Source organism: Dendroctonus ponderosae, unplaced genomic scaffold (assembly GCF_020466585.1).
Source record: "Dendroctonus ponderosae isolate FM_Combo_2020 unplaced genomic scaffold, Dpon_F_20191213v2 Dpon_F_20191213_6, whole genome shotgun sequence".
Classification (NCBI taxonomy): Eukaryota; Metazoa; Arthropoda; class Insecta; order Coleoptera; family Curculionidae; genus Dendroctonus; species Dendroctonus ponderosae.
The window spans coordinates 5,126,697-5,141,887 of record NW_026018814.1 but is presented as its reverse complement, the minus strand read 5'-3'; the positions used below and the strand labels follow the sequence as shown (position 1 = coordinate 5,141,887).

The 15,191-nt window shown below is 32.7% G+C and overlaps 1 protein-coding gene across 4 annotated transcripts in view; it reads left to right on the top strand.

The window, feature by feature from the left end:
* Positions 1 to 15,191, top strand: part of LOC109540621 (protein madd-4) — a 247,918-nt gene that overhangs the window by 66,944 nt on the left and 165,783 nt on the right. For all 4 annotated transcript variants that reach the window (XM_048667409.1, XM_048667410.1, XM_048667411.1 and 1 more), the window contains one exon: positions 11,243 to 11,344. In XM_048667409.1, the coding sequence (XP_048523366.1) occupies positions 11,315 to 11,344 (30 nt within the window). In that variant the 5' untranslated portion in view covers positions 11,243 to 11,314. The remainder of the gene's footprint in view (positions 1 to 11,242; positions 11,345 to 15,191) is intronic.

The window sequence follows — 15,191 nt, the reverse complement described above, 5'->3', positions numbered from 1 at the left end:
ACTTTCAAAGTTAAGCCCTATAATTAGATGCAAATTGTGAAAGCGCTCTCCATAGCTGTTCAGATATATTTGCTTACATAATACACATTTTGAACCAATTTCGTACTAGTATGGTATTTTTAATTGAACGTAATATTCTCGTTACTTTCTTTTTTTGTAATTTTCTGCTCTCTTAAGCACACATTTCCCTCTATAGACTAATATCGATTCTCTACTGTAACGCTATTAAATGTTATACTCATAGTAACTAGTACATTAGTATGCAGATTTTTTATCAGGGTTGTTTACTCAGGAAAACAAGCCTTTATATCAATAAACGCTTTGCGAGTAACACGTTTTCTAAGCCTGTTGATTTTATTATCATTTAGATATGCCTAAGTATAACTAAGGCAAAATAATATGGATATTCTTCACGTAAACACAAAACAGAATCCTCGGCGACGTATTTGCTATCATAAAATTTTCCTCAAAAGATGTAGTATTGATCATTAGACTGTCTAGTAAGACAATTGCATTAAGAGATGCAAGTAACATTAGACAACGGTATTAATCAAGCTGAATGAAAATCAATCAATCTATGAGAACAAAACAGGTATGTTTCCAAACCTACCGAACGATTCGCAAACACTATAAGGTAATTAATTAAATGCTCAATTGAATCATAATAGCACTATAGAATTTGTTAGTGGGTACCAGCCAGAACTTGCTAAGGGTTTTTCTGCAACTAAGCGAGTTAAGAAGTAAGTGCTGTTAGTAGCAATCAATCACTTTGATTTCTGAAGCGCTGTTTTCGTAAGTTGAAAGCTTCTTTATAAACTAGGCTTTTATTTGCCCACTTAATTAATTTTGTTAATGACCCGGTCCGGCTGCTTCGGGCTGTCTATTAATCTATTACATCCTGAAACCTGGTTTGTTTGAAGACCCTACAATTAAAATAAACGAATCGGGGTTGCGTAGGTAGCTGTTTTTGTAATGAACTAAATGTTAAAGAATCGAGGTGTCGAAACACGAGGAGAACATTTGTCAAAGTGTGGACTAGTTGAATAAGTATTAGGGTTCTTATAAATTAAGTACGATCGAATTGAGTTGCCATTAGAATAAAAGGCTAATGTTATTCTTCAGTAATCCGTTTTCTTTGTGTAATTTTCTCACTTTATTGAAATAGTTTTAAATCATTAGTGACTCTGTCTACAAACTAAATGTATCTCTACAATTCTTGTCCATCGTATGGTGGCATTAAATTTAAGAACATTCACATTTTGGTATGGAGATCAAATTTTATTTTTTGACAACCTTTTCTTCGGTATTTTGTCCCATTTTTGTCTTTGAAACGGACATAATTTCCTCAGGTCTTCCATTACAGATTAACAAAATGTGCTTATGTTTCACAGGAATCTTTTTTTATATTATTTATTATTTCAGAAAAAATGAAAGTTGACGAGGTAAAAATGAAAACTGCTTTTTACATGAATCTTGGTGAAACCAATTAGAGAGCGAAACTGTTCCTGCGCAAATTACTGCTATTTTCGGTTGGTAGTCACAAAAGAAAAGCCTGAATACACGATGAGCAAAAGCCATAGAAAAGCCCCACTAAAATAAACAGTGCTGCTGAAAATCCTCTCCGTACAAATAGACGTTTTAAGACTGATTGCCAATGCTTTTGCATAAGAAGGCTCAGTCCTGATGGCATAATCCTGTCACGAAGAACGATCCTCAGCAAAATTTAATGAATATTTAATTCACTAGTAAGTGATTTCCAGTAGTCAGGCATCATTCGAAATTGCCCGTATGTGTAACATCCCGAGTGGAAACCGTAGTAATCGAAGCAAGTGTTAAATATTGAATGTTAATAACTTTATGCTTCTCTTTCGATAACTATTATTAACTGACTATATTTTCCTGTATAAATTTCATCTTTATATTAATGGTCATCATAACCCTTAATATCTTCAGTGAATTTGAGTATCTATAAAAGACGATCTTCTAGTTCAAATTAACAATTATTGTTGGAACTATAAACTAAATTGGTTTCTTGATTTTGTTCAGCCTTTTGCCAACGCGAATGAACAGAAAATCAATCTATTGAAACCCTTAAGTTAAAAGCTTCTCAGTGTCATTTCGGTGCTTTATTTTCGAGTTAGCGTCCTGAATACGGGCCGGTTGCCTTTGAAGTAGATATAAAAATAAAAAGCACTTATCGAGAAATCATCGACGGTTTACCCGCCCTTACGTAATATGGCTTCTCAATTTATCGATTTACTATCACTGATTTATGGCCTCATAGTAGTGAACAGTTAAATTGGAGCAGTCAGCTCAAGGTTTTTTTTACAACTCGTTGAGAAAAGAAATACTTGGGAAGTACAATTTTTTTAAGTTCAATGCACATTCAGTGCAAGTTTGAAGTTATGTAAATTTCTATATTTATTTATTGTTGGATTGATATATATAATATAATGGTTAGTTCAAAACAATTTAAATATTTATTTTTCCGCAAGAAAATGTATACACAGTTACAAAATAGCACCTAACTCTGCAGAGGTATTTGGACACTTACGCCGATTAAACATTTAAAATAACACGCAATATCGTTTCTGCTATGATCAGCATAATTTTCATATGAAATGAACTACAGCAGAAACGAGTATTCATCTATGTATTCAGTCAAAGATAGTCTATGGTTAGGTCAGTTTACTCAACAGCTTAAAGATAGTCAGTCTACGGTTAGGTTCGATCACATACATTTAAAATCCATATTATAAAATTGTTTTTTAAAACGCAAGTTTCAAATTAATCAATAAAATTGTAGGCAGGCCAGTAAATGGCATGACAAAAAAAACAAATACGTAGAAACGAAAGCAAATAAGTATGAGGTTCTCTTCAGATTAACTTAAAACCCAAATATTTCTATAGGTTGACTTATTTTATCAAAATTTAGAGTTTGCTTATATCTTTAGTTATACAATTACTTAACAAAACAAATTTTAATATATTGGATTTGATCCAACTTTTAAACTTATTTTTACGTGGCGCATTAAAAAGTTTCATAACTTTGAGGTCATGACGGTGATTAAATACTTTTCTAATAATATATGTTTTGCTCACTAATTATGGAATATTATTATATCCTTTGTTACACTTATTCATATATGACAATATAATATATTATAGTACGGTTTTGTGAAGTTTATGGTCACAATTCTCACGTAAATTTGTATCTAAACTATATTAAGAAGCACATATGTTTGCAGTTTCCGCAGAATCAAATTTTTAATTTACCAACTCAAAAGTTTATTTTGCAGAGTTCAATTAAATCAAAATGTCTACTGCCGCCAAAATTATAGCGATAAATATCCTAATGTGTGAAACTAGGACTACCCACATATGCCCTTTCCTGTACTGAATAATAATCCGAACATAAATAAATTATATTGTTGTCTATTTAGTTCGCTAAAATATTCTTAAACACAGCTGCATAAGGCCCCCCAAATATTTTCAATTAAGTCTAATATCGGCATTTAAATCACTCAGAACCATGTCAGTTTTAATAACATTCAAGTATTCAAATAAGCAATTCAACGACTTCTAAATCGACACTGCTTTAATTGGAATTATTTTCAACACCAGTGCAATTAATGTGAATCTCAATCGTATTCCTGATTATTATATATATCGTATTATTTAATAGATGTCGAGACATAATTTACATTCTGTCCTGCATCGGCAGTTTCATTCAGCATTTCCTATGCTTTTATAATAATTATAATGAAGCAATATTGGTAGTGATACGGCTTAGGAAAATACTAAAAGCAATATAATAAATATTATTTCCAAAGTTATCTCCAACAACGAATGTACAATTTTACGTACCATGTGGTAGTTAAGTTAATAAACGAGTTCTGTTTCAATTACAGAAATAGCACTAAAAAGAGAAATAAATGGAACTAGAATTGACTTATAAGATTTTAATTTGACTAATTAATTGCGAGTCGTCTGTTTAGGGCCACTTAAGATTCCGTAAAGTTCACGAAATATATCGCATAATTTAATTAACTTCGTTAAATTTATTATTCAACCTTTCTAAATTGGTTAAGATAATTGAAGAAAGGATCAGAGTGGCCCTGGCCATAAAATGTGACTTTTTAGTTAAAAAATATTATGTTATTAACATTTTGCAGTAAATGAGCTTGCTGGCAATGAGTTTAGGCATTTGGTTTATTCGGTATAACGATTCCGGGAGAAACAGTTCTTCGTTGAACACTAAGAAAATTAATATTAATTTCCGGTTAAAGTAAATAATTTGTTTAGAAACAGAGGAAAGTAGGCACTTTAACTGTGCACATAAATTGTTATGTAACAAAGCCGTGCACACTTTGCAACCAATAATTTACTGGCAGCATCTATATACGACATAATTTACAAAATCCAAATAGGAATGCGTTTGCATGTTGTTCGATGTGAAATTTATTGCGCCCTTTAACCTACCTGTCTATGCTGAGTCCTGTAACAAAATATATCTTTAATATGGGAACTCGCAGATGGTTGTAGCTGTCACCTTAACCAATATGAGAGGAATTATATTTGCTGCCGACACGTCCTACATGCTACAGGCATTATCGCTTTGGGTTGGTTACTCACAATTGAATAAATTTGCTTGTGTGGCTTACGAGGCTATTCGAGACCCAAGTCCTTGTGAAGGAGCAACGAAAAATCTATGATCCTTAATCATAATTTAAGTTATAGCGGAACAGAGTTCTTAATTTAATAGGTTGAATGGTAAAATTAGAGTTAAGAGCTAATGTGTGCCTTAGACAAAAGCATAAAATGGAAATGTAGAAAGTGCACTTAAGACTACAAAAATATTACTAATGTATGTGGAGAAACCCTGTCGGTTAGAAAAGCGGAAAGAATGGCGAAAAATTTTTGACTTTTAGAAGAGGTGACCGTAAGTACTAATCCTACTCAAACTAAATTTAAAAGTTCTAGAAAACTCCATAAAAAACTTGGTAAATCCTACTCAGCTGCATTTCAAAATAAAAATCTAATTGGAGAGTTGGAAATATGAATGAACTCACTTAATTTATTTTCTCTTTGAACACATTCAGAGAGTAAAAGCCTTTGCACCACCCACCAGCTCAGAGGTGAATGAAAGCTTGGAAATAGTAATAACTTCTAATTTGCGCTGTGAGGCACCCAATAGCAAACAACAAGCCATTTTTTTACATTACAACCACAGACAAGTTAATTCGTTTTTCAGTTCGATTGAAAGATGTACTATAAAAAACACCATATAGAAATCAAATTTGCTTAGTTTACTGAAGATTTTCATATCGTTTACTCATGATATTTATCGGGAAAGACTGGAGTATTTGCTCTTCTTATATTGGATATGTTCGATAATGTAAACGGCATCCCTCTAAGTAAGCAGTTTCGGCATGTGAAAAAAGCCAGAGCTGTTCACTCGTCAAAACTCTGCATGTAATATTCGAATCATGAACAACCGTTCTACCGCTGGATGTAAATTGACGATGCACATTTGCCTCCTGTTTCCGTATTAGCATTGACATGTTTCCAGTTTATAAGCACCATTTTTCCTAATTAATTAGAATTCAATCAGAACCTCGAGCCAGTATATAGCCAGTATTGCTTTCGAGGTTTCGAGTTAAATGGCAGTCATTAAATGTTTCCGTAATAACCGGATAACATCCGACCACATGCTGCCAGAATCTAGAAAAGCAGCTGAAACTGAAATGGGCGTATTACCAAACGCTTTACTTAATATATGGCAGTATAACGAAAGTGTGGCAGAAACTGTAAATTATAAGAGATTATTTCAACTAAATTAGCTATTTTAGTGTTGAGTAACTGAACGTTGGCCGATTTTACGGGAAACTTAGATTTTGACGGACCAGCAACAATATCAGGTTTTACAAGATAAACATTTTAGTTGCAGAAAACTTTCACTTAATAAGAAGTCTTCATCTTGAAACGTCTCATTAAAATTGGCCAATTTTTCGTTAACCATTGTTCACTTGATTTGTTAGTTTATTTCACAATTGGCTTCCTTCATTTTTCTGGAGAGTTATACATTTTTCTGGAGAGAAATAATATGCAAGCTACTCATGCTTCCGAAACCCCAGGAAGAACTTCTCTTCCACTTTTTTTGGCCATGAAGGCTTTTCCATTAAACTGCAAACCAAATTCATAAAGGTCCTATCTTTTTCATTTCGTTCGTTTTGAAACATTTATGGATAATTGTATTTAGAATGAAGCTGAAATAAGCTTTATTTTTTAGCCGTTAATTTCCTGTAAAGGATATAAATATCAAAACAATTCAACGAATATCTATCCGGTAACAAAAATTTTAGTACTATAGTTTTTGACTGAAAAACGTTTCAATCAAAAATATATATGGTTCGAAAAAATATTTTATTAATAAATATTTTACATTATATTTCAGTTTAGAAATTTAGACACTTTTGTGACTTCTGAACAGGTCAGATTATATCCTAAGAGTGAACTAAGTTTTTAATAAATTGCTGCTTTTTTTATGCTTGGGTATAAAAAACATTTTATATTAAACTTACTTACTTAGTGTAAGGTATTCAATATGAGAAACTTTTGACTTCAAGTGTTTAGATTGGTCCGAATTTATTTATTAGTCAACTTCAACTGTTAAATCATTTGTTCATCATCATCACTTCATATATTGAATTATTTTACATGCAAGATCTTAATATACCGTATGTACTGGGTCTTTTTTAAGGCCGTGACCTGCACGCCCGGCCAAAAGGGTGATGGATAATCTTAAGCAAGGAATTTGTGCACACATATAAATTATAAATTAATTACTTGGAAGTTTTCAAGTTGCAAGAAATATATAGCTTGCTTGCTAGACAGTGATTTAGACATAGTACATAATATTTGCTTGAGACATTGCTAAAAATTAAAGTTTTTGTTTCACTAAACAAAGAATCTTATATTTTCTGTATGTTTTTTATTTAAATTTTTGGTAAGTTCCTTATATTTGCAATATTTTTTCTATTTATTCGAGTGTCTAATAAATATTTCAATCCGTGGCTTCTTCAGTATGCAGACAAAAACTTTATCAATTCAACACTCACATATTAGAAAGGAGTTTATGTTTCTTGGCACCATTTGCTTAAATCACGAAAGACAAGTGGAATTCCCAGAAGCGTCGGATCTCGTTTTCAGCTAATAAATGACCGACCCGCAAACCGAAAGTAAATTTTCTCAGTTGCTCTATCTACCCATTTTACTGCTGAATGGCATTTCAGTAACCTACTTGCATTTAATTATTCAGTTGCATTCCAGTTTAGTTCCTTAGATTTAGAAGGATCATTTAGAGCAGTTAAAAATACGCGTAGGCCTGCGTTCCAAAATATTAGCTGTGGAGAATCAGTTCAATCAGAAAAAATATGTCAGAAATTACATTTTATAGGTACAAACTGAAAACCGAAGCTGAAAGAAATACCGCATTTTCTTCATTTATTGTAGCTTTAAAACATATAAATATTAGCGGATTATTTATGATGAAAAAGGCTGAAATACACTCACGGCAGGGAAACGCATAATTTCCAAACGAATTTTTCACGCTTTTAACATAAATCAATTTTCTGGGCCGCGACCCAAAATCTAACCTCCCGTATCTGATTCTGTGCGTGAAATAGGTAGTCACTTTTCAAACTTGAACAAACAGCTTTCGGCAAACAACTCTGCTTGTATAAGTCAGGGCTTCTGGCAATCTTCCGGATCCATTTTAATTCCGTCCATCATTTTTAGGACTTTTTGGTTTTGTGGGTTTAAATTGTTGTTTTATATCTTTAGTTGGCTGAACTTGGTCGCCCCAAAAACTAGTTTAGTTTATTCAGCAGTCAACCTTCCGAATTCATTGAGAAATAATTTGGTTTCCTTTGCTAGTTAAAATGTGGCATATTAATGTTTACATGCTGTGAAATATGTGTTATATTTAAAGGAAGTGTTGATTCAAGGGCAAATGAGCTAAAATGTTACAAACACTTTAACATTCGGCCACAGGCTGCGTTATAGTAGAGTTGATATTTTTTCGATGTTACGGAAAACGCCACCCCTAAGCTGTTTGAAAACAACGACTGACTGCTGCTCTTCCAAAAAACTAGTTATAAAAATAATTCAAGTACTTTGTCTTGTAAATCGTTCTAAGTTAGTAGCAGTGAATACATGAAAGCTTGACAAAATTTGTTTGCTTACTTATGCAGTAATATTTTTGCAAAGTGTATTTATAATTGCTCGCACAGCCGTCATGTCGCGGAAGTTATTCCAGATATTTGGTAGGTTGTAAGCAGCTAGTCTTTCTTCATATATGTGGATATTCATCAATTCACTTAATCACACATAATCAAATTATATTTTTGATAGTAATTTATAAAATAATTACGTGTTCCAAGGCACATTTTTACATAGTCAGAGCAGCCCTCGTCAAAGTCAATATTGCTTGGGTCACAAGGAAATGTGTGCAAACAGACTATACATATATTTTAAATGTATAAGTTTTACACTGAATAGCTGATTTGCATTAAAAAATATACTAGGAAACTATACAGTTTATGATAATTTATCTAAGAATATATTCTAAACTTTGTAGCTCGATCCCGTCTGTTCTAAAATAAGAAATCTCTAGCGCAGCTTTATGTACTGAAAATTTATGACACGTTTTCCTACTTTAGATTTTCCCTTTTTTGCCAGTATAATATACTTAAAGTTGAGCAACTTTGTCAATATTCGGAACACTGTCGAAGTTGGCGAACTTCTCTTTCGGGCATTTCCTGATCTTCAAAACTTTGTTGTGCTTTTATGCAGCTTTCAGTGTAATAAGTGACACTTTTGTTTACATAATATTGTGATTTGTCATTACTTTTTCTCTTTCTGTGCTCACGTTCTATGAAACAAATGATTTTATTTCGATTTTAGTTTGAATCGCACATATTAGAAGCAGGTGTGCTCTTTTAGCTCAGGTTATTCAGTGTATTTAACTCCTCTCGATAAATTATTAGCAAGAAATCATCCGCATCAAGATCGCTCAAAAGCTCGACAAAATCATAAAACCGAAAACTGAAACTCTTTCGTTGTCACATATGTTTCGAGTTTTTAGAATTTTGGAGTATATTTGTCTGTAATTTCGACAAACTAGCAATTGCTTCGTTAACATTTTTGCAGATTTATTTAAAATGGTGCAAAAAAGTATGGAAAACAGATGAGTAGATTCGGGAGTAGATGTAGTCTCGCAGATTGAAATACTTTTTCGAGACTAAAGATCTGGTGCAAAACTTTAATTACCGGTTGGAAAAAGTGAGTGACTCTTTAGCCACTAATGTTTAGTAAACTAAATGCAAGTTGTCAATATTTTCTAGAATATTGAGAAAGTATAAGCCTGTAACCAATACGGCATGTTGCTCAAACTCTAGTGACAGGAGCTACCGAAAGAAGATTAATTTCCTTTCGTTAAATAGCAGAAGCCTGTCGTCAGAATTACTTTTTGCAATGAATGTTATGGAGAGTTACGAAGTATATTTTTCAAACAAGGGCGTGTTAAACAGCAAAATGTGCAATATTGGTCACCGGAGAACGTATTCTCGTTAATTCTCGGAACCTACAAAGGCAATTATCTGTGTCTGGTGCGGTTTAAGAAGTGCGAATGTAATTGCTCGAATTTCTGGCGAGGCAAATTTTAGCCAACGGAAAATATATTTAGTTATTACGCAAGGCTCTAGATCTGGAGAGCCAATTGAATCATATGAATTTAGAACTATGCAGGTTTAACAACGTATTTGTAACAACTAAATGACCCATCATATCAAGACAGGGCGAGTCAGTTTATAGCAGCAGTCGATAAAAAATCCAATTTTAAGATGAAAATGTCATAGAAGGATATATGGAAAACGGCTTCGTTGCTGATATACAGAGTGGCCAGTTAACATTATATTATAATAAAAAAAGATACTCGCGCAAATTGTAAGATCCAGTAATAGAATTCTATATTCACGGACTTATCGCAATGCCGCTTCCAATATTTGTATCAATTAAGTTGTTAACGTTAATTACTCCATTGAGACGTTGGCTGCGGGAGAATCTACAGTTTGATCATTCTTTGTAGCAGCTGAACCGATAACCACATTCAGAAAAAAACTTAGTTAATTTGAAAAAATGCGGCAACAATGGTTTCGGGTCAAATTTTCCATTAAAATTGTATTTAAAATCCAGCTAAATATGCCTACGGTTATTTCATCGGCAAATGCACATTTTAAACCCGATTTTCTGAAAGATTCTAATTTACATGAAGAAGAGAATTACTCTAGTGAAACCAAAATTTAAACAGGTTACAATATAGTAACATGGTATTTTAGACCCTATTATTTAAGTTTTCTAATTTTCTTCGATAGTTACTACCTATTCATATGTGAGACTAGTTTCACGTGTATGTTTTGATGTATTCTCGTTCTTTTAACTTCATAATTTGGTTTCCATTAATCTGGATTTCCGACTGCGTTAATACTCAAACATCTGGACTAGAACGGTTTATAGTTGAGAATTTAGTAATATCAACAACTCTTGTTTTCAACTCACGCAAGAATTACTTTAATATGTACCTAGATTGCTGAAACAATTCACGAAATATGTTGATTGCTGACAGTCCACTTCTGTTTAATTTACAAATCAAGGCAAATAGAGACAAGAGACCAAAAGGACACGTGCAATTGCTCGGGGAGTTTATCATTATATATTCGATTTACACCGCTGCTAGTAAAGCACATTCTTGATAATATGTTATCGTATTATCTACCTAAGTGTGGTTAGTTAGTATATTATGGTTAGTAATTATGTGTTAATGAGCTCTAGTGGCTTTTGTAACTTTCAAAATTTATGAATCACTCTCTAGTACATTATTATATTTTGCTACAGAGGCTTGAACCAATATTTAATTAACTATGGCTTAATATTTGATTTTAAAAGAAAACTACTCTTTTATCTTTCAAACAAAAATACTACTACTACTACTACGGCTACCGATATACCTCCATAAAAAGGCACACAAACGTCAATACATAAAACAGCATATTAATATGCATAAACATAGTTGAAATAAATTTGAACTTGAAACAGGACCCAGGTGTAGGTACAAATGTGAACATTTTTTAAAATTACATAATGTACAGTATAATCAACTTTAGTATTCATTTCTTTCCAGATAATCCATGGCATCCAAAAGAAGATATTTACGTTCAATGAAAAAGGGGACCAGTTAAGAAAAAGCGAAAATATGAAGGCTTTCCTCATCGTTCTTTTTTTGGTAAGTAGATTTTTTGCTTAAGCATGAATCAAATTACACCAGTTATCCTCTTACCTCGAAAAGGATAATCTAGTTATAATTAAGCAAACGGGAGTAACATTGAAATGCTGTTACAATTACAATTGCACCAGTCAAGTCGTATCAATAAATAATGAATCATAATAACAAATAATATCAAAAATATATGTATGCAAGTAAAAGTAATTCGGTTTTTTTAATTAAAAATTAGTAACCTGAACATATCCAAGGTTTTAAAAAGTCTTTATATTTTTTTTTTTGCTCTAATTATAGACCGTTAATGTTGCTTTAAAGCAAGTTTCTTGAAGTTAGAAAGAGCAGTATACGAGTATTTAACCAAAAAGTTTCTCGGTAATGTACTGTTATTATGTCTGTTTTTGTTGAGCTGACCAGACGAAGAAAAATTTTCGAAACTACTACATTGCGCATTGAATATATCTACAAGCATGGTAAAACAACCTCTTTTCCACCTATAGATTCATCTAGGAGAAATAGTTGATGAATACAGTAGTTTCCAGTCTTGTTCCATACTGTTTTCATCCCGGGATTAATGTTTTCAAAACCTTTCCTCTAGGTGTTTTGCGCCAAAATCGAATCACTTTTGTAAAGACACACACTCAGGTCTTCTATTACCTACTCATACCAAATGCTTTTTTTCCAGATATATTCTGCTTTCCATTTTTCTACAGATAATAAATGATTTACCAAAACGTATTAATGAAAGTGTTCCACTATTAAACAACTAATTCAATGTTATGAAAGTTCAATATTATAATCTAATCTCATTAATCAAAATGCGGTCGCAACAACAATGCGGGTTTTGATAATTTAGTCCAAAATACACGAAACATTTTAAATCCGTGTATATTTTTCAATTAACTTAAAACCCTAGCAATTGGAGAAAAAATGTAATTAGTAAAACTGCTAAAAATAAAACTTATTTTAAAATTGGAAATAATCAAGTACTTTGTGTAGGACGTAGTGTTTGTACTTATTAGCAGCAAAGCTACTGATATAGTACTGTTTTTTGGAATTTTCTAGAATAGAAGAATGAATTTTAATCCCTTTTAATACCGCAGAAATTTGCTATAATCGTTAGTCCCATTATAAATTCAGAAAATATTCAATCACTTAAATGCATACATCTCTTAACCCTAAGATCTATTAGTATGTCAGTTAGTGAATAGTGTATTCAAATATATTAACGAGTTAACGGCAAAAAATAAATCACAGGATTATACTGAGTCGTAAGTACTCCATCCAATGATATAATAGCTATTGTCATTTAAACTGAATATCCACCTGAAACAAACACATTCCCTAATGCCGACATTATTCAAAACGGATAAATCATGCTCCTGAATTAAAAGCGGTTCTTTAAAATGAAGTGGATCCTTTGTTTCGACCGATAGCGTATTCTCTTTTCCGATCCAGGAATTCAACCAGAACGGACTTTTGCTACTCTCCAGAATGCGTTTTCTGTTTGATTAATATCTGGTTTCAATCCTATTTGGTGGTGGACGCATCCGGCTTCCGATATTAAATGCAAATTCGATTTGCATATAACTACGTTGCCCGTTGTTTTAATGAATGGCTGGGACACCTTGAAATAAATTGAATTCTGGACGCAAACATTATGAAACTGTGTTGAAATAACATTTGTGTTGATTTTGCCGTCACACGTTCATCTAGGATATTTAGATATTGGTTTAATCCAGTGATTTTGAATGAACGCGGTTCTAACATATCACTTAACAGTTGAGAGATAATTCCTTAAATGTATTTTTTAATATGTACTCATTAAATTGGACCTGGTTTATATGAGGAGTTGTGTGAAATTCTAGAGGCATTTCACTGTGTGATGGAAATTCAGATATTCCCACTGATGTGGGTTGGAAATGTCGTTTTGCTCTAAACGTTTTCCAAAATATATGGGAATCTTTGATAAGCAGAGTAAGCTAACTTTAAATGTGAACTATTTTCAAAGCTTAGCTTACCTAACTAACATTTGTTATAAAAGCAACACCCCAAGCCAACTAAAGTAGATAACGCTGCACGCATTTTCGCTAAACCCAAATGTTTATTTTGCGATAGTGAAACACATTTCCATTAGCAGATTTGTTTCATATCTAAACAATTCTATTATGTTTTGATGAAATGCTTTTTGAAGCGGTTAAATACAGTTTCAATTTTATAAATCGCCTTTCAAATATTGTCAATAGCAGTATACCTTTTGGAGCATTTATTATTTTGACAACGCAACAAAGCTTTGGCTTTAGTTGGCTAGAATACTCTAGTTATAAAGATAAATTTTTCTTTATATGTTGAATTCGCGGTGGACACAAAAGAATGATAAAACTTCTTTTGGGATTAAATTAACCTGCTCAACAAAATAGACGTTACACGGACAAATTTCGGCTAATTTTGGAACTAAATAAATTCTGGTCGTTTATAGCGATTTGGTTTCTGCTTCAAGCGTTATTTAGCGCAACTCGTTTTCAGTGAATGAGTGTTTTTGCAAAAAGGTGGTTCAGTTAAAGTCTTTACAGGATCGCCAATGAAGCGTTGCACAATTGGTGAAAGTGCCACATGCTAAAAAATTTCTGAAAAACAAAAATTTCTTAAAAAATCAACTCTTTGGCCTTGCAGTGGTAAGTTTTTAAAATGTTCAACCGATTAGCAAAATCTTAGGCTCATGTTGAACCGAAAGCTTTACAGTCGACTGGTGAAAATTGAATATACCCAGGTTGCATGAATGAACGATACATTTTGAACTTCACTTTAATTGGAAGTCTGCTAGACTAACATACTTCGGGGGCACATCTGCTTTGGGTTGTTTTTTAAGCAAGCACCCATATTCAATTGTTATCTGAAGTTTTCCATGAAATTGTCGCTTCAACATGAGCTTTAAATTCTTAAAATCGGACTATCGCGGAAAACTTGTACCTGCGAGGCTAAATAATTGATTCTTTGAGTTCGCCCTGCAAACAGATGAGATGGCCGAAAAATTCAACACCCGTTTGGAGCCCTGTAACAAAATTATGTGAGCTGCTTAATGCTCACCACATCATCAACTAATAGAACACAAATGGTGCTAAGTAGCACTTTAAAAAGTAACCAAATCGCTCGAAGAAATCAGAATTTATCCAGTTTGAAACTTAGGGCAAAGTTGGCAGTGAACGTTCATTATGCTGAGTAGCTTAGATTATTGATTCTTATTTGTGTCAAATTACACCCGCAGTTCTATTAAAGGACTTGAGAAAATTGAAAAGCGCCACCTTTTATTTTGGAATTAACGTTTTATTATATTTTATAATAGCGATTAGGTCCATATTCAGTTCCGAGAGTTCGCAAATGCTTCATTATCTGCATTATAATCTCAACCATCTCTTCGAATGCAACTTTCGAATTATTCACAATCCTGATTAGCACACAAACAATAATCTGCAAATTTATTTCTCTGCTCTAGAATGTCAAAGTAAACTATTAACCAGCCAGCAGCTAGCATTAAGTCTAAGTTATGCCTTCTATTTGTCTTTCAGATATGCTGTTTTGCGGACGAGATAATGGATGTCGATTTTTTCGTTATTACTTGAAATGAAAATGGTTTGTTTACGTTCCAGTCTAGAATAATAATCCGTTGATGGTGTAGTTAAAAATGCAGGAACTATTCTATTTATGGTACAAATTCAAATTGATTAGGGCTTCGGGTCGCAAAGAGCTTGGAAATCGACAAATAAACAAATCTATAGCAAACATTTCGAATTTGCGCCACGTATTTGGTCGTATGTATTTGAAATTTTGTTGATGTTCTTTAACATAACAGAGA